At 40.4% G+C, this 22,214-nt stretch overlaps 1 protein-coding gene across 5 annotated transcripts in view; it reads right to left on the bottom strand.

Moving 5' to 3' along the window:
- HIVEP1 (HIVEP zinc finger 1) overlaps nt 1-22,214 on the bottom strand; it is a 137,020-nt gene that overhangs the window by 23,551 nt on the left and 91,255 nt on the right. For all 5 annotated transcript variants that reach the window (XM_075270814.1, XM_075270815.1, XM_075270816.1 and 2 more), the window contains 4 exons: nt 21,075-21,128; nt 2,042-7,749; nt 1,796-1,917; nt 388-563 (listed from right to left, as the gene is read on the bottom strand). In XM_075270814.1, the coding sequence (XP_075126915.1) occupies nt 388-563; nt 1,796-1,917; nt 2,042-7,749; nt 21,075-21,128 (6,060 nt within the window). The remainder of the gene's footprint in view (nt 1-387; nt 564-1,795; nt 1,918-2,041; nt 7,750-21,074; nt 21,129-22,214) is intronic.

Genomic DNA, 22,214 nt, shown 5'->3' with positions numbered 1-22,214 from the left:
AGTCACAGCACAGAATGAGACGTCTGCCTGGTAATCAGCTGTGCCCCTGTGTGCTCATCACATGACCATGGACTGTAAGTCACATGACTATGGGTCAGAGTTTTATCCAATAGAAGTAACAGAATGAATGACAACAAGCAGAGATCTAGAAAACTGTGAGGAACTGATACAGAAAGTATATTGGAAAACTGTATATCTTTTTATTGAACAAACCATAACATTTGTTTCACAATATTGGTCTGAAAGTGGCCAACCCCTTTAACATGGTATCTCACAGAGTAAAGCTAGCCAAGCTGTTCCAGGTGTCACAGGACATTAATTTACATAAATACAATACTTTTTTTTTTACTAAAAAATGAGACACAATTAGAATGGTAGTTAGCATACCTTTTGTCTTGAAAGAAAAGTTACAGTAGTTGCAGTGGTATGGCCGAACATCTGTGTGTGTTCGAATGTGCTTCTTCAACATGCTAGGTTTTTTGCATCTTATCCCGCACTCTTCGCAGATATACTTTCCTCTTCCCCTGCCACGCACGTAAACATATTCTTCATTTGACTTATACCTAGTAAGAAATGATATCTCCATTAACAAGCTATACAAAGATTAAAATAAAAAATCTGGCACACAAATCAAGCTGTATTCCAGCCAACTATCAATGTCAGTAATTGGTGAGGGGTATGACAATTTGGACCTCCACTGCCTTTTAGAATGTGGGCCCTGGTCTCCAATTCCACCGTGACTGTGAAAAGGAAAAGTTGGAATGAAGCATCAGTAAAGCATACGCACTGCCAGTCTATTCAAACTCTGTGGCAAATAGAGCATCAGATGGAGCTGTTCACACTTGCATATGAATTTAAATTTTTTTTTTTTTTTTTTAAACTGCGATTTTTATTAAGAAGTTTTAACAATATAACATACAGTAACTTAGAAAGGAGTATGGAAAGAGAACAGCAGTCCAACAAAATAGAATACTTTCAAAACGTAAAAGGAGCAGGAGTCAGTGACAATGGACAAAGATCAATTAAGGTTCCTGCATTCGTGGTCGTATCCACTGGCAAGACAATATCAAAACCAAAGACTATTACCACAAAGGTGGTTATAGAAAATCTTTAAAAAACGCTGAAATTCATTTACATTTGCAAAAATGTTTAACTATTAATCTATAAATGTAAATATGGTTCTGGTCATGGGCATACCCCTTTGGGACCTTTCAGTTTGTTTAAGGGTACGTTTGCATGGGGTTATTTGGTTCCGGAACAAAAAACGTGTAGCCATGACTGAATGACATCCGGTCGCGCACTCCGCTCTGGATTAGGCCCAATGAATGGGCCTAGTCAGGAGTGTCTTCAGGCCGAATCGTGAGACAAAACGGCCTGAAGAATGAGCATCTCGCTTCTTTTCTCCGGGTGCCGGAACAAACGACTCCTGGAAAAAAAGAACTGACCGTCTCCCATTGAAATCAATGCGAGTCGCCTTTTTGTTCAGGATTTTGACATGGATGCAGTCTCAAAATCCTGACCAAAAAACTCCATGTGAACTTACCCTAAGAGAAAGCACTGGCTGGTGACCACAGTGGACAGCCACACCCAGGGTGTTTATGGACAGTTCATTTGCACTGTTTATTGGCAGCAAGGTTGTACTTTTAAATAACATGGTATGTGCAATATGTAATGGGCCAACAGCATGTGGTTTGAAAGCAGTTCTGGTGGTGTTATACACTCAGATGGCCTTTGACAATAATTTTATTTTTCCTTCTCTTAGAGATCTAAATGAATGCACTAACAAAATACTTGCCCTCCATCAAAAATCTTTACTCTTCTTGGTTCACTTCGATTTTGGAAAGGTTCTTTATCTTGATCAGCATTTGTATCAACACTTTTCTGTCCATCCAGCAGATTACATGCCTTGTGAGAAGACTAATATAGAAAAAAAGAAATACAAAATAATGGTTACCGTTGCAATACACAATTTCAGAATCGAAAGATAGTTGGATATTTTCAGTCAAGGGATTAGAAATACACCAATCACTCTGAACATTACCTTTTTTGAATTGCTTTTCCATTTGCTTGAATATACTAAGATGTCATGTTTTTGATGGGAGTTTTTCACCAAAGTAAAGATGAACTTCTCACATTTTTGTTTCGAATTCAGCAGTGAAAGTGCCACTTTGGTGGGTAAACTAAGTGGATTGGGGTTGTTGGAACTAATCGTCCAGGAAGCATAAGCAGAAGTCTTTTGGTCATTCTGAGGAAGGGGTATTGGCTTTCGCTTCAAAAGGTAACACCAAGTAAAACTTGTTGACGTCTTGAGACTAGGAAAGGAGAGACGGTGCATATCACCGGCATTAACAACAGAGATTCCAGCAGAGAGTTTTACTTGGCCTTGAATATGAATTGCTTTAGAGGTAACAGGTGATCTCCTCTCTTGACTACTATATGTAGACTTTAAAGAAGTTGTTTGTGTATTGACAGGAGAAGGTTCAGGTGACATTCGTACAGCTGGACAGGTTTCTGAAGATTTAATTTGCTCATGCTCGTCTACATCTTTCCCATCACAGGCAGATATTGATGATGAATGGAATTTGGTCAGCTGTACACCAGGACCGTGAGTCTCTGGACTATATCTCCCTTGGGAACCCTCATAATCCAAGCTTTCACCTGGATCTGTAGTGCAGAACTGTCTAACTAGCATTGGCTTTCTTTGTTTTACAGGTTCAGCAGCCTTCATACTCAACAAATGCACTGGTTGGTTATTCATATTGCATGCAGCACCACTTTCATCTTTAACTCGTTTTTGCTGTTTCTCCATAGCAATATCTAGACTGTTTGCAGGCGAGAGCATTCGTTTACTTGAAGCCGAGGTCTCTTGCTGAGGAACAAGACCAGATAGTTGCACTTTTTGTGGCACCAATCGTGGAAGACAATTTTCAAAATTTCTAACAGAGCTTGTCAAAGACCTGCTGTGTTCTTCTTGAGACTTTGGCATATGTATTGGGTCTATAGCCTCTGCTACGGGGGCAGAACTCGCTTTGCAAACAATGGAATTTCCTTGATCTTGAGTCACTAGAATCTCAGGAAGAGATGTAACAGCAGTAAACCCATAATATAAAGAACTGCTGTAGTTATGGACTGGCACAACTACTGGCTGAGACTGATAACTACAATACAATTTATTTGGAATAGTTGGACAAATACTTGACGAACCATCTAGAACAGTAGTCTTTAAGTTCTGAGGAGCAATGCTAGTGTCTCCAGAAGGACTATTTGGCAAAATTTTGGTTACAGGATTAATAGAACAGAATTGGTTCTCCTGAACTTTTTGACATTCTAGCTGATATTTTGGAGCAAAATTTGACTTACAATCATATTTTTTATACAGCAGCACATTCTTCTCCTTATTGTCCCCTTTTCCTCTACTTTGAATGCCAGTTGAAAAATCGGTTTTACATAAGGTAGTGTTGGATGTGCTTACAGTGCCTCTGCTGTCGGAAGGTTGACCTTTTGTAAGCTTTGACTTCTCAGCTAATTGTTGGTCAATTACATGTGTATGTCTACTGTTCTCTTTAGAACATACATTTACTTCAGGTAACGTTCGGTTTACATTATGTACATTTTGTTGAGTTAACGTAGGATTTTCTGACAAAAGAATTTTGGATTTACCAGGAGAAACACTTGTTTCTGAGATATTTAAAGATATCTGTTTTACAAGTGGCCCCCTTCTCCGTTCTAACAAAGGAACGTGCCCACTGCTTGCGTTACATACAAGAGAGGATCGGGAAGTCATGATGTTTATTGGAGACATAGACCGTGATCGAGACATACTTCCACAGTCAAATGATTTGCTTCTGTAGTCCATGACTTCCATAGATGATTGGGTACAGTTTATTTGCTCTGAGGCCGCCCTTCTCATTTCTCTTGGAGCACCAAATGCATTTAAGCCAGTTGGAATTGTAAGAAATTCATAGGATTTGTTTATGCTTTCCGCCTTAGAGAAATTTTCAGATTTTGAAGATTCATCTTTTTCAAATGATGCTGAAAAGCTTGAAGTACGAGATAAGCTGCTCTCACGACTTAAACTCCTTGAAAGTGTGGACTCAAAACTTGACTCGGCAGAGGAGTTATCCAAATCGGCAAGTCGGATCCGTTTCTTTTTTGGAGGGAGCTTTTCGGTTGGTAAACTGGAAAGACTCCCACTCCGTTGTGGCCAGGTAAATTTTTCTTGGAGTTCTTGATCATTGGTTTGATTCTCTGGATCTTTATCTGGTTCTTCTGTAACCAAGATCTCTGGAACCTGAATGTTATGCTGACGAACAAGACGAGACTGAGAGGCAGCAGTTCTTTCTGCAAGCGCACCGTGATGAATTTCATTGGTATCAGGTTTTGTTACTTCAAGTGATCCACACGGTGCAATCTGAGGAGCGGGTCTCTCTTCTTGAGCAATACACACTGCATTTAAGGGACTTTTTACATTCATTTTTTGAAGTTCACACAATGAGACAGGTGAAATATGCTCAACAGATTCTGATTTCTCAAATGAACTTGGCCTGCTCAATGAATTTGTGTGTTGAATTACAGAAATACCAGTTCCCTGACACTTCAGATCAACATTCTCCTTCAGAACTAGGCTTGATTTTTTTTCCATTGCAGAGATCTTGACATCAATACTGGGCTCTGTGCAACGTGATACCAACTGTATTTGTTGATTTAGGCTTGACACCGAACAGGACTGAGAGCCCAATATTGTAATTGTGGATGAGGCTTTGACACTGCTTAAGTTAGGAGATTCCATGCTTTCAGGGACAGAACGACATTCACTTTGTTGGGGTTCATCATCATCCCCAACACTTTTCATCTTTCTCCGTTTCCGGATAAGGAGTGGCTGCTCTAAAGTACCAGTCGTGCTAGCAACTCTATAATGAAAAATTTGAGGTTGGGAATTGCTTGGTGCTATGCTATGATCAGTTTCTCGAGCAGCTGTTTTGCTTTTTGGTCCATGTAGTTCAGAACAGTAAAACTTCTTATGATTTTCAAAATTTTCTAACTTTCTATATCTATTTCTGCAAGTCTCACATTCAAACATTGTACCTCGGCCTTGATGGGATTTTTTAATTTTGTCTAGACTTGTGCCTTGCACAAACGATTTACTTCTAGGTAGCAAAGCATCCTGTATAGATTTGCTTGAAGGATAACTTTCTTCAACAGACCGGGCAGGTCCCAAGCCACAGTGCTCAGTTGTTGAGTCTTCGACAGCAGCCTGTCTAACAAGTGTACGAGGATGGACTGTATGTTGTGGTGTGGAAGGTCCTGAAACAAACACATCGTCACAAAGAGAACCTATTTTGTCATCAAATGACTGACAACCTCTAAGGGGATGTGGGGCTGGGATCACTGGAGGAATGGCAGAATACCCAGTTGTGGGCATTGAATTGCTTCTTGTAATTGGCAAACAGTCAAGAGAAGGATATTGGGATGGAACAGAAAGGAAAAAAACCTGCTTAGATTTTTCAGTTGGAGTAAATGGGGACTTTGGTATATCTGAACTTGAGCTAGTGCGCCTTCCTGCAGGTTTTAGATCAAACTGAAAGGAATCTTTAAATATATAAGACTTTGGTGAATCTATGCTGCCTCTTCTGGACAATGATGTTCGCCTTGGCTTTACACTATCTAACTGTTTGTCATCGACTACCGCCTCGTTGTCAGATATTAACTTGGAAATTCGCTCTTCGAGAGTTTTTGTACCCAACGGTGGCCTCATTATTCCTGTAGCGATAGGAGGCTTCTCAATACATGGTTGTACCAATACTGCTCCTGTGACATGTGTGTGCGCCAAGGAACTTACATTTTTTGAAAAGTCTTTGTCAGATGAGGGAATAAGTTTTACAAAGGGGGATGGAGAGGTCATTGCTTGATCTGCACTCTCAGAGCGGGAGAAATAACCAGAATCAGTACTTCCCAAGCTTCTAGGGCTCAAAAGACATTTGCTCTGTTGCTCTTGGGAGCAATCTGTAGCTTGCTGCCTTTGCAGCTGTGCATGAGCATTTATGTTAGTTGGCTGTTTACTTTCGGCTTGAATTAGTTCACACATTTTATGAGATGATTGCGCTACTTCACTTAATGAGCACATTCGCAAAACATTTGGAGTCTTATTTTGTATTTTTAGTTCTGGCATTTGTGCTATGAACTGTTCGGAAGTAGACTCTAAAACTTTAGGGCTGTCGGCTCTTAATGGAGAAACACTAACAGGATAAACAACAACTTTTGGTAATTCTGCTGGTTTTATCTCAGTAGGTTTCTCTTGCAAAGTAGTATCTTGTAACATTGCTACAGGGCTATTTGAGGAAGACCGTCCTTCTTTCTGTCTATCGGTGCCAAGCCCAGAAGACATTTTTGTAGTTTCAGGGGACTCTAGACCTGGAAGATTTTGATCTTCTTGCCTCTCTTCGGATGTATACTCTTCATCACTTTCTCCACTTTCATCTATATCAGAACTAATAAAAAGTGCTTTTTCAGAATCTTGTGAAAGAAGCATACCTCCAGTTTCCGTACGCACGCCTAATCCAAGTTTAATAGCATGCGCATGAGACTTTTTGTGCTTATACAGATTGCTTTTTGTCTTGAATGAAAATCCACATGTCACACAAGGGTATGGTCGTTCCCCAGTGTGTGAACGAATATGTTTAAGGAGGACACTGGGTTTTGCACAAGCTCTGTTACAATACTCACATATATATTTACCTTGTTTTTTAGGTTTTTGATCTTTCAAAACAATATTGCACATTTGCTCCCCTGTTATAAGTGAAGCAACTTGAGTTACACTATATGTATTATTTAATGAAAGATTTGAAGGATTAGCTATAGAAGAACTTCCTGGCAATGAAAGAACCTGAGTTACTGGAGAAGAAGAATTTACTATTGAAGAAGTAACAGCTACATGGTAAACTTGTTGTTTAGTAACATCTAGAATGCTAGAGTAATTGTTGCAGGTTGGAGATTGCTGCTTTTGAAATTGTTCTTCCTCAATACCTGAATGAACCCGGGTGTGTTGGGAACCCTTGCTTGATGTACAAGGCTGACTACATTGAGAAGTTTGATGATGATGAAAATATCTAGCACTTGTTGCCTCCCTTTCAGAAGATGACAATGGACTTGAAGAGGAACATGTTGATGAAAGTGCTTCGCTCTTATGTCCTTGTTTTTCAGTTTGGGTACCACAGGGCCCCCGAGACTGATTTAATGTGTTGAGTTCTGGTTCCATAGCCTTTAATAAAACATCAAAAGCTGAATTTGCACACAAGTACTGCTTATTGATATTCGCCGAGTCAATATTTGCACTTTTCATATTTACTGGTATTGAACTGGAAGTAGAGCTATCTTTTATTAATGTCATTTTGCTACCAAAGTTGTAGCTTTCACTTCTCCCGTTACATAAGTCTGGTGGAACAGAAAGTTTTCGAGCCTGCATTGAAATGCCAGATTTTACAGATGGATTGTTAAGCCCAGCACTTGCTCCTTTGCCTTCTTTGCTATTTTGTTTATGAAGAATGGGTTCCTTTTCTTTTGAGAGACTAGATCCTGATTGGGTAGAGCTATGTGATGTGTAGACTTCTAGATCATGCCTCTGCTTCTCCTTTGAAATATTTCTTAGTGGAGACTTCGGGATTTTCTTCAAATGATTTTCTGTGACAATTTTTTTCCTCTTGACACCTTTGACAGTATCAAAGCAACTTCTGGACCCAACGGCAACTATATCTGCAACATGATGGGAAAAAAAATTATTTGTTGGAAGAAAATGTTTTAACAATTGTTAACTCACTTAGCAGCAAGAAAATTAACACCAAGGAATACCCAGTAATGCTGGGCAATTCTGACCTACATCAAAATGCCGCTCAAAATGGATATTTTACCTCTATTATGATTAATCCGTTCCCTAAAGGGGCTCTATCATTGGGAAAAGTCATTTTTAACTAAACACATCCTTGCATAGCTATTAGAAATGCTATTCCACACCTACCTTTTGTATGTAAATCGCCTCAGTGGTCTTTGAATGAGCCAGTTTTTTATTCATATGCTAATTAGCTTCCAGCCAGCACAGGAAGTTCCCAGCAGCACTCCTCTCTACTATTCTCTCCTATCTGTGTATACAAGCAGGAAGTCAGCAGCAGCAGCCTGTGCTGTACACATACATAGGAAAGAATAGGCAGAGGGTGCACGATGAGAGTTCCGGGGTGCACCAAAAGGCTAATTAGCATATGAATATAAACGGGCTCATTCAAAAACCACTGAGCCAATTTACATACAAAATGTACCTGTGGAATAGCCTTTCTAAAGGCTATGCAAGGATGTGCTTATCTAAAAATGACTTTTCCCAATGATAGAGCCCCTTTAAAACAAGCAAACATAAAAAGAAAAACAAAAAAGAAAAATAGTGTGAGGCAAAAGCCCCACTTTGTGTAAATCTGCTTTGTTTGTTGCAGATTTTGCTGTGGTTTTTCACCGAAAAGTTAGGGTTGAGCAGAAGGGAGAAGTATAAATGCTTCCTTTAGATTTCCCATTAAATTTTTAGCCACTATTGGATTTAACTCGAAAACCCGCAGTAAAATCTGAAACAAAAAAAAAAAAAAAAAAGAAAAAATGTTTTCTGCAATGTGTGGCTTTAATCATACACAGCTACGATATTGCTCCTGGTCTTCTTCAAGCCTGCTGACTGACGTCAAATACCATGAGGCCTTTTCTCGGTCTATGCTTGCTGCCATTCATTGCTTACTTCTAGTGTAAAATTCAGTCCATGGCCATGTAATGGGCACACGGGTGCACAGCTCGTTACCAGGCAGATGTCTGATTATTATGCTGTGACTGTAACGAGCTGTGCGCCCCTGTGTCCATCACATGACCATGGACTGATATTTATACACTGGAAATAAATGAAGTAAGCAGAATGAATAACAGCAAGTACAGATCTAAGAAAATTGTGAGGAATTGGTACAAAGAGTATAATGGAAAAATTGTATAACTTTTCATTATACAAACAATAGGATTTGTCTCTTAATATTGGTCTGAAACTGGACAACCCCTTTAACCTTAAATTTTTAGCAATTTTTACATCAACAGGCTCTATTTGTAGGTTGTATCCTTCACAAGATGGTAGGAGCAAGGGGGCCACACGGTGGCTCAGTGGTTGGCAATGCAGCCTTGCAGCGCTGGGTCCTGGTATTCAAATCCCGCCAAGGGCAAAAAACCATCTGCAAGGAGTTTGTATGTTCTCCCCGTGGTAGGAGCAAGGGGGTCACTTGGTGGCGGTGTTCAAATCCCACATTTGCATGGATTTCCATCCCATTCAGACACCACTGAGGCAATTTACATACTAAAGGTAGGTGTGGAATAGCATTTCTAAAGGCTATGCAAGCATGTGATTAGCTAAAAATGACTTTTCCCAGTGATAGAGCCCCTTTAAGTTAATATAGGGAAAAAAAGATCACCGATACAGTCAACTGAACATCCGGTTATGAAAGCAACCAAATATTATATTCCCTTCATTATCAGAGGTTTAAACTCTACCAGTATATCAAAGTATCTTGGTGACATAGTGTAGCACACAGTCCAGTTACCTGCAGTCTTCAAACATTTCTGCTTTCTGTGAACATACAGTAGACAGACTCATCGTATGAGCTACCAGACGGTACAGACTGACACGGCTTGCATCTCTACAGTTTTACTGCCTCAGATTTTTAGTAATAGAAAATAAAAGGTTGTGAGGCAGCAGTATTATAAATATATCTCATATAGAATTCTTGTAAATATCAATAGCAAAGTCAATAGCTTTTGCATTCATTACGTGAAGGGGACAGTTTGCTTATACAGTCATTTACCTCCCTTCCTATGGCTTTCACTGCATGAATATTTGAAATTGTTGGTTTCTGGATTTCAGAACGACAAAGAATATTTGCCCACCCTCTCCATAAATAGCAGTATAAGAGAAAAACAGAACATAAAGATGTAACTGAGGCATTGATCATAATCAGAATACAGGACTCTGTATTAAGTAGAACACCAGCATGTTGTATTGAATATCGTGTGTGTTCATGGAAGAGATTATGAATAAAATATATTGCTTTTCTCAGGAATACAGTAAGGATCAGGGAGAGAAAAAGGCATAGAAAAAGGCTTATATCTCAACACAAACAAATACACAGCCATAGAAAGCATTAGAAACGGTTTTGTGCAAATTAAAACAAATATATTCATAGAACATAAAGCTACATTACATGCACATAGTATGATCGAGTACAAAAAAGAAAGTCTATACAGCAAAACCATAGCGTGTCAGTAACGAGGGGAAAAATACTTATTTTGTAGTATACTGCAGAGGAAAATTCCAGGCAGATACTTTTAAAGGAAAGTAGATAAAGGGACACATGTATTTTCCCCAATGCCATCTTTTCATCTGGGTCTATCTACATGCATGTAACACTTTGTCTAGGTCACACAATATTCCAAAGTCTTATTGTATATGTACATAATAAATATAAGTACCTGTTTTGTTCAGGTATAGATGTCTTCTAGTCCTGGTTTGGCAAAATAAGCTATGCTTTTGTTGTACTAATTCTCAGTGCTGCCAGTTCTAGCCTACACAAGCCCACGCATTATTATAACACCTACCTTCTTCCTTCCTAGCGTTCCCATCCTTTGCTATCCTGCTCTCGCTCACTTTTTTCATTAAGCTATGCACTGAATGCAATGATACAATGCAGTATATTTGTGGTACAGTAGGCAAATGCTTGAGTAAAATATATAGATTGATAAATGTTCCAGCACTACACAGTAGATAAATACAGTGATATGGACCTAATTTCATAAACCATCAAAAAATTTAAAAAAAATTATGTGCCTTTACATATTAGGCTTCTTTCACATATATTTAGCATACTGGAAAAGCTCCTGGTAGGTGCATGAAACTAATTGAATAAAAGGATGCCACTATTCATGCCCTATAAGCTCCCATTTAAATAAAAAAAAAAAAAAAAGTCAAAAAAGAGCCAAACTGCCATTTTTTGTTAATTTGTAGAGATGAGCGAACAGTGTTCTATCGAACACATGTTCGATCGGATATCAGGGTGTTCGCCATGTTCGAATCGAACACCGCGTGGTAAAGTGCGCCAAAATTCGATTCCCCTCCCACCTTCCCTGGCGCGTTTTTTGCACCAATAACAGCGCAGGGGAGGTGGGACAGGAACTACGACACCGGGGGCATTGAAAAAAATTGGAAAAAGTCATTGGCTGCCGAAATCAGGTGACCTCCATTTTAGTCGAATAGTGGATTTCAAATCCGGGTCATATGAGAATGTGAACTTTGTGACTATGAGACAGGGATAGCTGTACAGGCAGGGATAGCTAGGGATAACCTTTATTTAGGGGGGAATGTTATTAAAAATAACTTTTTGGGGCTCTATCGGGTGTGTAATTGTGATTTTTGTGAGATAAACTTTTTCCCATAGGGATGCATTGGCCAGCGCTGATTGGCCAGAGTACGGAACTCGACCAATCAGCGCTGGCTCTGCTGGAGGAGGCGGAGTCTAAGATCGCTCCACACCAGTCTCCATTCAGGTCCGACCTTAGACTCCGCCTCCTCCAGCAGAGCCAGCGCTGATTGGCCGAATTCCGTACTCTGGCCAATCAGCACTGGCTAATGCATTGTATTGGCGTGATGAAGCAGTGCTGAATGTGTGTGCTTAGCACACACATTCAGCTCTACTTCATCGGGCTAATAGAATGCATTGGCCAATCAGCGCTGGCCAATGCATTCTATTAGCGTGAACTGAGTTTGCACAGGGGTTCTAGTGCACCCTCGGCTCTGCTACATCAGATTGCTACATCTGATGTAGCAGTGCCGAGTGTGCATCAGATGTGTAGTTGAGCAAAACTGACTCAGCACTGCTAAGTCTCTGCATTCGCATAGGAATGCATTGGCCAGCCTTCGGCCAATCAGCGCTGGCTCTGCCGGAGGAGGCGGAGTCTAAGGTCGGACCTGAATGGAGACTGGTGTGGAGCGATCTTAGACTCCGCCTCCTCCAGCAGAGCCAGCGCTGATTGGTCGAGTTCCGTACTCTGGCCAATCAGCACTGGCCAATGCATTTCTATGGGGAAAAGTTAGCTTGCGAAAATCGCAAACTGACAGGGATTTCCATGAAATAAAGTGACTTTTATGCCCCCAGACATGCTTCCCCTGCTGTCCCAGTGTCATTCCAGGGTGTTGGTATCATTTCCTGGGGTGTCATAGTGGACTTGGTGACCCTCCAGACACGAATTTGGGTTTCCCCCTTAACGAGTTTATGTTCCCCATAGACTATAATGGGGTTCGAAACCCATTCGAACACTCGAACAGTGAGCGGCTGTTCGAATCGAATTTCGAACCTCGAACATTTTAGTGTTCGCTCATCTCTATTAATTTGTCTCCCATAAAAATTTTAATTGGGAAAAAAAAAAAAAAAAAAATCTAAATATTGCTCATTCCCTAAATTGGTATAAAGAAAACATACATTTGGCCCACAAAAAGAATAAAGACTGCAAGAATTTTTTTCTTTTTTGCAAAGTTTTAATCTTTGTGGTAAAAAAACAAAACTAATATATATATATATATATATATATATATATATATATATATATATATATATATATATATATATATATATATATATATATATATATATATATATATATATATATATAGCTTTTGGGCACAGGCAGTTCCATATACTGCTGGAAAGCTGACAGTGCGCTGAATTCAGCGCACTATCGGCTTTCCCGATCTGTGCCCCGGGTAAAGCGCTTTCGGTCCCGGTACCGTAGTGCTTTACAGTCAGAAGGGCGTTCCTGACAGTCAGTCAGGAACGTTCTTCTCCACAGCAGTGCCTATCGTGCTGCACAGTGTGAGCGGGGAGGAACGCCTCCCTCCCCTCCTGATAATACTCGTCTATGGATGAGCACTGTGAGCAGACAGAAGGGGGCTTTCCTCCCCGCTCACACTGTACAGCGCGATAGGCGCTGCTGTGGAGAAGGACGGTCCTGACTGATTGTCGGAAACGCCCTTCTGACTGTAAAGTGCTACAGGACCGATAGCGCTTTACCCACGGCACAGATCGGGAAAGCCGATAGTGCACTGAATTCAGCGCACTATCGGCTTTCCAGCAGTGATGAAAGGTCCTCTTTAAGGTCCCATGCAGCGAAATGCAGTAAAGAAATATCCAGCGGAAACGGCAAGCCTTTTTTTGTATTGTGTTTTGCTCTGCAGACTTTCTGCCCTTATAATACTTATGCAGAAGATACCAGCATTTTTACAGGTATAATTGACATTTTGCGATTTTCCAACAAATGAGCGCTTTTTGAAAACGCAGCTTTTCCGCTGCAATTTTTTTCTGCTATGCGTGGATGGGATTAGCCAGAATCCCATCTATATTGCAGGTCCTATAAAACACAGCTTTATCACCATGACAATAACACTGCGTTTTCGCAACGTGAGGCTTCAGCCTAAAACGAGTTTACCAGAGCTAAGAAAAACATGCCTGCTTGCCCGTGAAGACAGTGAACATGTGTTCATGAGCTGGCCTCCCAAGCATATCTACATTCTGCAAGTAGGCACATTTCAAGAAGCAATAAGCAGAACCTTTACTTTCACTGTGAACGGTGAAAATGAAATGCAGCTCAAAGTCAACGCACAAGATAAGCAAGGCAAAGCATTCACAAAGATACTTGAATATCAGATTTTGCAGGATTATAAGCGTCTTCCTACAGAAACAACACCAAACCTATCTATAGATTGTATCTAGTATTGGAGCTCAACTACAATGAAGCAAATATAGCTGAGCTGCAATACAACACACACAGGTATACAACTGTTTTTGGAACAAAGCAGTCATACTTCAGCTTTATTCATGTACGTCTTTACCGTACGAATGGCATCTGCATTTTTCGGACACCATACGTACACTTTCATTTTAATGTGCTTATTCATCAGAAGTATGCCCTTTTTTCCCATAGATGCTGATTACACCAATGAAAGTCTATGGGGATGTGTGTATAAGGCTTAACTTTATTCCTGGAAAGTGCTATTAACTGTAAAATCTTGTTCAAACATAAGAGTTTAAAGGGGTTTTCCGGGCAAAAAAAATCCCCCCCCCCCTCAAAAAGTCTGTTAGTGCTATTAAAGGGTTAAAAGTGCACCCATATACTTTTACCAGTGTTTTGAGTGATTTCTAGGTGTCTGTGGGAGCTCCTGGTATCTTCTGCATTTGTTTGTGTTAGCTTCCTACTATGTAGCTCCCTGTGTACCTTCCACGCTACCTCCCTATGACTGCTCCCCCCTCCTCTCTCACTGCGTTACACCCTCTCCCCGTCTCTCTAAGCTACGCTAAGCTGTCCCGCCCACTACTAGACCCCCTCCCAGTCTCCCTAGCTAAGCTATCCTGCCCACTAGCCCTTCTCAAGTAATTAAGCCCACCTGCCCATGGCATCATACTTACCTAGCATCCCATCTGCGAGACGGCTCCTCCTTTCCTCTTCACTGTGCGCAGGCTGGAGATACGGTGCACAGACCGGAAGTACCTGTGAGGCCTATGCAGTCTACTGAGCATGTCTTGCACTCACCTCCAGACTGTCCAGGTGGTTGAAGAAAGGAGGAGCCATCCCAGACACAGAAAGAAATGTAAGTATTGATGGGGTTGGGGGGGAAAGGGGAGGGAGGGAGAGTACTGATGACATTCCGTTTCGAAAGCAGTGAAACAGAATGTCACCAGATTGTCAGAAAGTGTCCCTGGGGCGATCACATGACTGCCTCAGGGATATAGGCAATTATACTTTTTTGTTTTGTTTTTTTAAATACAAGTAATGTAGAAGCTAGGTGGGAGAAGGGGGCGTAGCTTAGGGGAAGATTGGCAGTTTATCCCAAACAAGCCCTTTAAGAATACAGTAAATCACCTCAATCTAAAAGACTTTCTTAAATCTGCCATACCAGTAGGGTGTGTGTTGGAGCTTTATTCCCTTAACTACACGGCAATGTAATTTCTGCATTTCATTTTTTCACCCTCCCCATCTTCCAAAAGCCAAAATGCTCTTATTTATATAGTTCTTGGGTTAGGGTTTATTTTTTATTTATTTTTTTTGCAGGATTCCTTAGCATGTACTGGGAAGCTGGAAAACTCAGGATGGAGTGTTTAGACAAAAAAAAAAGTTCCCAAATGTTCCCCAACTCTGAGGACTGTTTTTATCCAGCAGGACAATGCACCATGCCACTCAGCTAGGTCAATCAATGTGTGGATGAAGGAGCAGCACATCAAGACCCTGTTATGGCCAGCCCAATCTCCAGATCTGAACCCCATTGAAAACCTCAGAGTTGTAATCAAGAGGAAGATGGATAGTCACAAGCCATCAAACTGAGAACTGCTTAAATTTTTGTGCCAGGAGTGGCATAAGGTCACCCAAAAGCAGTGTGAAAGATTGGTGGAAAGCATGCCAAGGCTTGAAAGCTAGGATTAAAAATCATGGTTATTCCACCGAATATTGATTTCTGAACTCTTCCTGACTAAAACATTAGCATTGTTCTTTCTAAATGAATATTAATTTGTTTTCTTTGCATTATTTCAGGTCTGACAGTGCTGCTTATTTTTTATTATTTTGACGATTTCTCATTTGCTACAAATAAATACAAAATTTTTTGCTTTGAATTTCAGAGACATGTCAGTAGTTTATATAATAGAAGAACAATGTACATTTTACTCAAAAATATACCATAGAATAGAAAAAATCAAAGAAACTGAAAATTTTGCAGTGGTCTCTTATTTTTTCCAGAGCTATATATTAGAGATGAGCGAACAGTAAAATATTCGATATTCTTTTCAAATAACGCTCAATATTCGACTATTCAAACGAATATCGAACCTCATTATAGTCTATGGGGAAAAATGCTTCGTTTCAGGGGAAACCACCATTTGACTGGGATCCGACTCAGGAGAGTCACCAAGTCCACTATTACGCCCCAGGAAATGATGCCAACACCCTGGAATGCAACTGGGACAGCAGGGGAAGCATGTCTGGGGGCATCTAACAAGCCCAAGTCACTGTATTATGTCGGGATCCCTGTCAGCTTGCGATATGCAAGAGCTCACTTTTTCCCATAGGAATGCATTGACCAGCGTTGATTGGCCGAATGCCATACAGAGTACAGCATTGGGCCAATCAATGCTAGTTCTGCTGGAGGCTCGTCTGTGAGGAGGCGGAGTCTAATATCGGACCAGAATGGAGACTGCTGTGGACCGATCTTACACTCCACGTCCACCGGCAGAACCAGCGTTGATTGGCCCAATGCGGTACTCTGTATGGCATTCGGCCAATCAACGCTGGTCATTGCATTCCTATGCCGAGATGTAGCAGAGCTGGCCGTGCGCTCAGCTCGGCTACTCCGAAGATGCAGCCGAGCTGAGCGCACGGCGAGCACTGCTACATCAGAGATGTAGAAGTGCTGAGTGTGCATTGAGCTCTGCTACAACCGAGATGCAGCAGAGCTGAATGTGCAGCAGGGTTCAATGCACACTCAGCACTGCTACATCTGAGATGCAGCAGAGCTGAGTGTGCATCTGGGTTCAACGCACACTCAGCATTACTACATCTGTGATGCAGCAGAGCTGAGTGTGCAGCAGGGTTCAATGCACACTCAGCACTGCTACAAGATGAACCCTGAACCATGCTGCACACGCAGCTCTGCTGCATCTCTGGTGTGTGTGTTGAGCTCTGCTGCCTCTCCGTGTGTTTTTACTGCATCTGCCTTGTGTGTTCGATTCCAATCGAATACCTCGAACATGTAATCAACTGAACAGTGTTCACTCATCTCTACTGTGTGTGTGTGTATATATATATATATATATATATATATATATATATATACACATACACACACACACACTCACCGGCCACTTTATTAGGTACACCATGCTAGTAACGGGTTGGACCCCCTTTTGCTTTCAGAACTGCCTCAATTCTTCGTGGCATAGATTCAACAAGGTGCTGGAAGCATTCCTCAGAGATTTTGGTCCATATTGACATGATGGCATCACACAGTTGCCGCAGATTTGTCGGCTGCACATCCATGATGCGAATCTCCCGTTCCACCACATCCCAAAGATGCTCTATTGGATTGAGATCTGGTGACTGTGGAGGCCATTGGAGTACAGTGAACTCATTGTCATGTTCAAGAAACCAGTCTGAGATGACTCCAGCTTTATGGCATGGCGCATTATCCTGCTGAAAGTAGCCATCAGATGTTGGGTACATTGTGGTCATAAAGAGATGGACATGGTCAGCAACAGTACTCAGGTAGGCTTTGGCGTTGCAACGATGCTCAATTGGTACCAAGGGGCCCAAAGAGTGCCAAGAAAATATTCCCCACACCATGACACCACCACCACCAGCCTGAACCGTTGATACAAGGCAGGATGGATCCATGCTTTCATGTTGTTGACGCCAAATTCTGACCCTACCATCCGAATGTCGCAGCAGAAATCGAGACTCATCAGACCAGGCAACGTTTTTCCAATCTTCAATTGTCCAATTTCGATGAGCTTGTGCAAATTGTAGCCTCAGTTTCCTGTTCTTAACTGAAAGGAGTGGCACCCGGTGTGGTCTTCTGCTGCTGTAGCCCATCTGCCTCAAAGTTCGACGTAATGTGCGTTCAGAGATGCTCTTATGGCTACCTTGGTTGTAACGGGTGGCTATTTGAGTCACTGTTGCCTTTCTATCAGCTCGAACCAGTCTGGCCATTCTCCTCTGACCTCTGGCATCAACAACGCATTTCCGCCCACAGAACTGCCGCTCACTGGATGTTTTTTCTTTTTCGGACCATTCTCTGTAAACCCTAGAGATGGTTGTGCGTGAAAATCCCAGTAGATCAGCAGTTTCTGAAATACTCAGACCAGCTCTTCTGGCACCAACAACCATGCCACGTTCAAAGGCACTCAAATCACCTTTCTTCCCCATACTGATGCTCGGTTTGAACTGCAGGAGATTGTCTTGACCATGTCTACATGCCTAAATGCACTGAGTTGCCGCCATGTGATTGGCTGATTAGAAATTAAGTGTTAACGAGCAGTTGGACAGGTGTACCTAATAAAGTGGCCGGTGAGTATATATATATATATATATATATATATATATATATATATATATATATATATATACACACACACACACACACTATATATATAGTATAGTATATTATATATAGTAGAGAAGACCTGCCAACCACAGCGGACACCTAGATCATGCATGCTGGATTTCCCATAGGAGATTAGCCACTTATTTAATGTGCATGGTCACTCTAAGAAAATCCCTTTTGTTATCTTATTCAGTAGGTATCTAAACAGAGACTTTTATCAATTTTCAGGGTGCAAGTCTATAAAAAGAAGTATTAAAATGGAGAAAAGAATGTAGTTGTTGGCGGGAAACTTACAACCATTGTGCAGTTTGATAGGCGTTATTTAATAGCTTGTTTGTAGGCAACCAAGTAGTGTAGATACCTTATAAATTACTGTTACTTGACTGTTTAATGCTTTGTGTACTCTGTAAGCAAAACACTGACTAAAAAGGCCATCATGCAAATGGTGTTCCCTGCTCTAAAAACAGAATAGGCCATTTGCATATGTCAAATCTCCTCATTTACATTTCATGATTAATGTAAAGGGAGTCGGAGCATGAACTTGACAAGCGAGACAGCGGAGTTGGTGCTGACTGGAGAGAAACCGCACTCACAGAAAGGAAGGACAGCAGAGCGCTGGGATAATCTATATACAATATAATCAGGTTGTTTTAGACATTAAACTTTTTCTATAATGCACAATACCAGGAACACCAGGATATCATTCTCGATCTAGAAAGTTTTATTTCAAATCCACCTAAAATGCCTAAGCTAACCCAACAAAAAATTAAGTTTGAGCATTTTACCCATAGGAATGCCATTTATTCTAATTTGCTGCAGTAAATGTCTGACAGGAAACCTCTTGGGGAATATAAATAAACCACTAGACACGCTAGGATAACAATGGATTGTCACATGTGAACAATCTCTGCTCACAGTTACATAATAGGGACATCATAGATGGGAGTGCTATGCATCAAAACCAGTTTCATTACCCAGAAAAAAAAAGGCTACTAGTAATAGGGTCTCCTTCACTGGCATACTTGCCGCAAACATTTATTATGGATTATACATAAAATATGTATCTTAGAATTTTCTTCTTTCCAGTTTTCCTGGAGGTTTTTCCTAATTTCTGTTAAAACGGTACAGATCCACTGATTCTGGTGCAATTGGATATTTTTCTCTAGCCCCTGCCATCACAGAACAATCATAATCACAATTATGGCCTCTTATCAGGTGGATTGTGTCTGCTGCTGCGCTTCAGTCAAGGACTGCCCACCTGACAGTAGAGAGCCTCATTAGCATACTGGGCGCTGAAATTAACAGTAATGATTACTCAGAAACAGTGAAAGCTATAGAAAATCTTGCTGGAATCAGTCGTCCGGCACCTATTGAAGGATGCAAAAGTTGGAGTTGGTGATGATGAAGTCCTCTAACTGCAACACTGGAATGATTTACAACACAAAACCGGGACTATACATATTTTGTGAAGTTTAGTATACAGGGAATAATGTCATACATCATATATTGTGAAAGCTAAGCTTTGCATCAGATTAGAGTTGTATGACTGACTGACACCATCAAAGTGATTACCAAATTTCCAAATGTTTGATGCTCTTGCACCTATCCGGTTTCTGGTCGTATCATGCTGTCTGATCTCCAGGTAGCATGTTATAGAGCAGGAATAATGATATATGGGAAAACATTCTACATTATTTGTCATCTATTGATCTGAATATCTGTTCATTCTGGGCTTAGGAATCCAGCAGGCAGTCTTATTCAGTATATGATAGTCTCTCATGCATGTGTGTATATGTACACAGGAATACACTGGATTCCTAGTCAAAGAAAGAGCAGGAATTTTAATAAAAGAAATGCAAATTACACCAAATCTTTACCTACAAAACTGTATATGAGTATGCCCAGTTCCTCCACACTGCCCACTAATAAGGTAAATCTACAACTTACTCGCGCTAAGATTAAGAATGTGCCATTATTACAACTTTCTTTTACAGTACTATAACTATTCACGTATGTCCACTGCGATGTGCATGCAAAAATAGCATTGCTTAACTCCTACTTGAGATATTAAAAACTAACATTTAGTTTACTGATGCAAACTTCTGGTAGTAGGAATGCGGAGCCACCCGCCCGCCTGCCAGCATCTCTCTATAGAAATTAATAGCCGGATTAATAAATTACTTAGATGTATTAACAACTTTATTGGTCTTCATAAAATAGCGTTCCTACTACTGGAAGTTTGCATTAGTTTTTAATCAGTGCCTTTAGTGACAATTTTGCGCATGCACATCATGGCAAACACATGTAAAGAATAATAGTACCGTGCTAGAAAGTTGTAATAATGGCGCATTCTTAATCTTATCACGTCTAAATTGTTCGTTTACCTTTTAAAGGTGGAAAGGTGTACATTTATGGGCAACTCACCTTACTTGTAGCATGCCCACTTTTTTTGTTCCCTGAGGCTGAGTTCATACGGGGTATTTTGGTCAAGATTTTGAGGCCGAATTCGCCTCAAAATCCTGACCAAAAAACCCACTCCCACTGACATCAATGCGAGTCGATCAGTTCTTTTTTCCGGGAGCAGTTTGCTGGATGCCGATGTAATGCAGTCTAGTCGCAGCAACCTGGTTTTTGGTCCGGACACTGAGGCACCCTCCGCCTCAGCTTCTGTACCAAAATACTCCGTGTGAACTCAGTCTGATAGCGCAAGTGAATTTACTGTACAAATGCAATAAAAATGCAAAAACAATGTTAACAAGTTTCCTTTCAAAGAAATGCAACAGTACAAGTCAAAGAAACAGATAAAAAAAATTAAACATTGATCAAAGTTATGAGAATTATGGAACAAAATAGAAGTAGAACTAAGAAGATAAATCACCTTTTTTGGGATCCTCAGGGTTGTTCAGCTTTTTTTGTGCTTCTTCTATCTTATCTGAAATGAATCCAAAACATTTTGTGTTACAGAAGATCCGAAACGTACAGCACAGAGCCGGACAAAAATATTTAATCTGCCAAGAAGAAAATCATTAGCTGTATACTAAATAGAAAATTAAAATAAACCATAATAACTATCAATATAAAGTATAAATCCTATAACACAATAGAATACATACATATGTAACATTCAATACAAAGAACACACTACAAGAAAGCCACATTGATCTTCAGCTACAGGGTTTAGCGAACATTAATCTAGAACTTTTTGCTTTCTTAAAATTATCCATGGTCATGCTCCTCAAAATAATCTAGACTCTATTCTATTTAGTTTTACTAATACAGCTAATAAAATGAAGTCAAATGTGTCTCCTACATTCTTTGTGCAGATGCAGCCAGAACATGGAAGTATTTCATCCCTAACTCAACACTTAGAATAAGAAGCAGACCTGCCCTGTTTCTTTCTGGCCAGTAGGTGGCAGTCATGTGAATACACTAATTTTAATCATATGTCTGTATATATTATGATGATAGCCCAAAACCAAAAAGCAGCAACTGTAACGTCACTAAGTGTCATTGAGACTAATGTGGACCCTTCTCTTGTTTTTGTCTTTTTTTCCCAAAAGACAACATATATATATATATATATATATATATATATATATACTGTATATATATTAGCCAAATATTCTGTATTAGATAAGTGGCTGTCTGTGTTCACTTTGTCAGATAAAGCTCAGAACATTGTTGGGTTCATGTCAGGATTGAGTGAGATCATGCATATATACAAAAATATTCAGCTGCAGAAAATCAATCACACCTCACAGAAACCCATCTGGCATCAGCACTGAGCAAAACAAAAACTTTCAGAATTGGCAAAAAGCAAAATGTCCTTAGGTGACTGCCAGCCTAAAAACTGCTGGAAAGTTTAACTGCTGGAAAGTTTACTTGTTGTCTCGACTAATGTTCTAGATACTTAGTGATAGGAAGAGGCATCTTCAGTGCACAATATAAACTCAGGAGTTTGTGATAAGAATATCTAAGGCTACTGAAAATCAGCGGAGGAAAAAAGTCCTGCACGGAG

Source organism: Leptodactylus fuscus, chromosome 4 (genome assembly GCF_031893055.1).
Source record: "Leptodactylus fuscus isolate aLepFus1 chromosome 4, aLepFus1.hap2, whole genome shotgun sequence".
NCBI classification, from domain to species: Eukaryota; Metazoa; Chordata; class Amphibia; order Anura; family Leptodactylidae; genus Leptodactylus; species Leptodactylus fuscus.
This window is presented reverse-complemented; position numbering and strand designations above follow the sequence as displayed.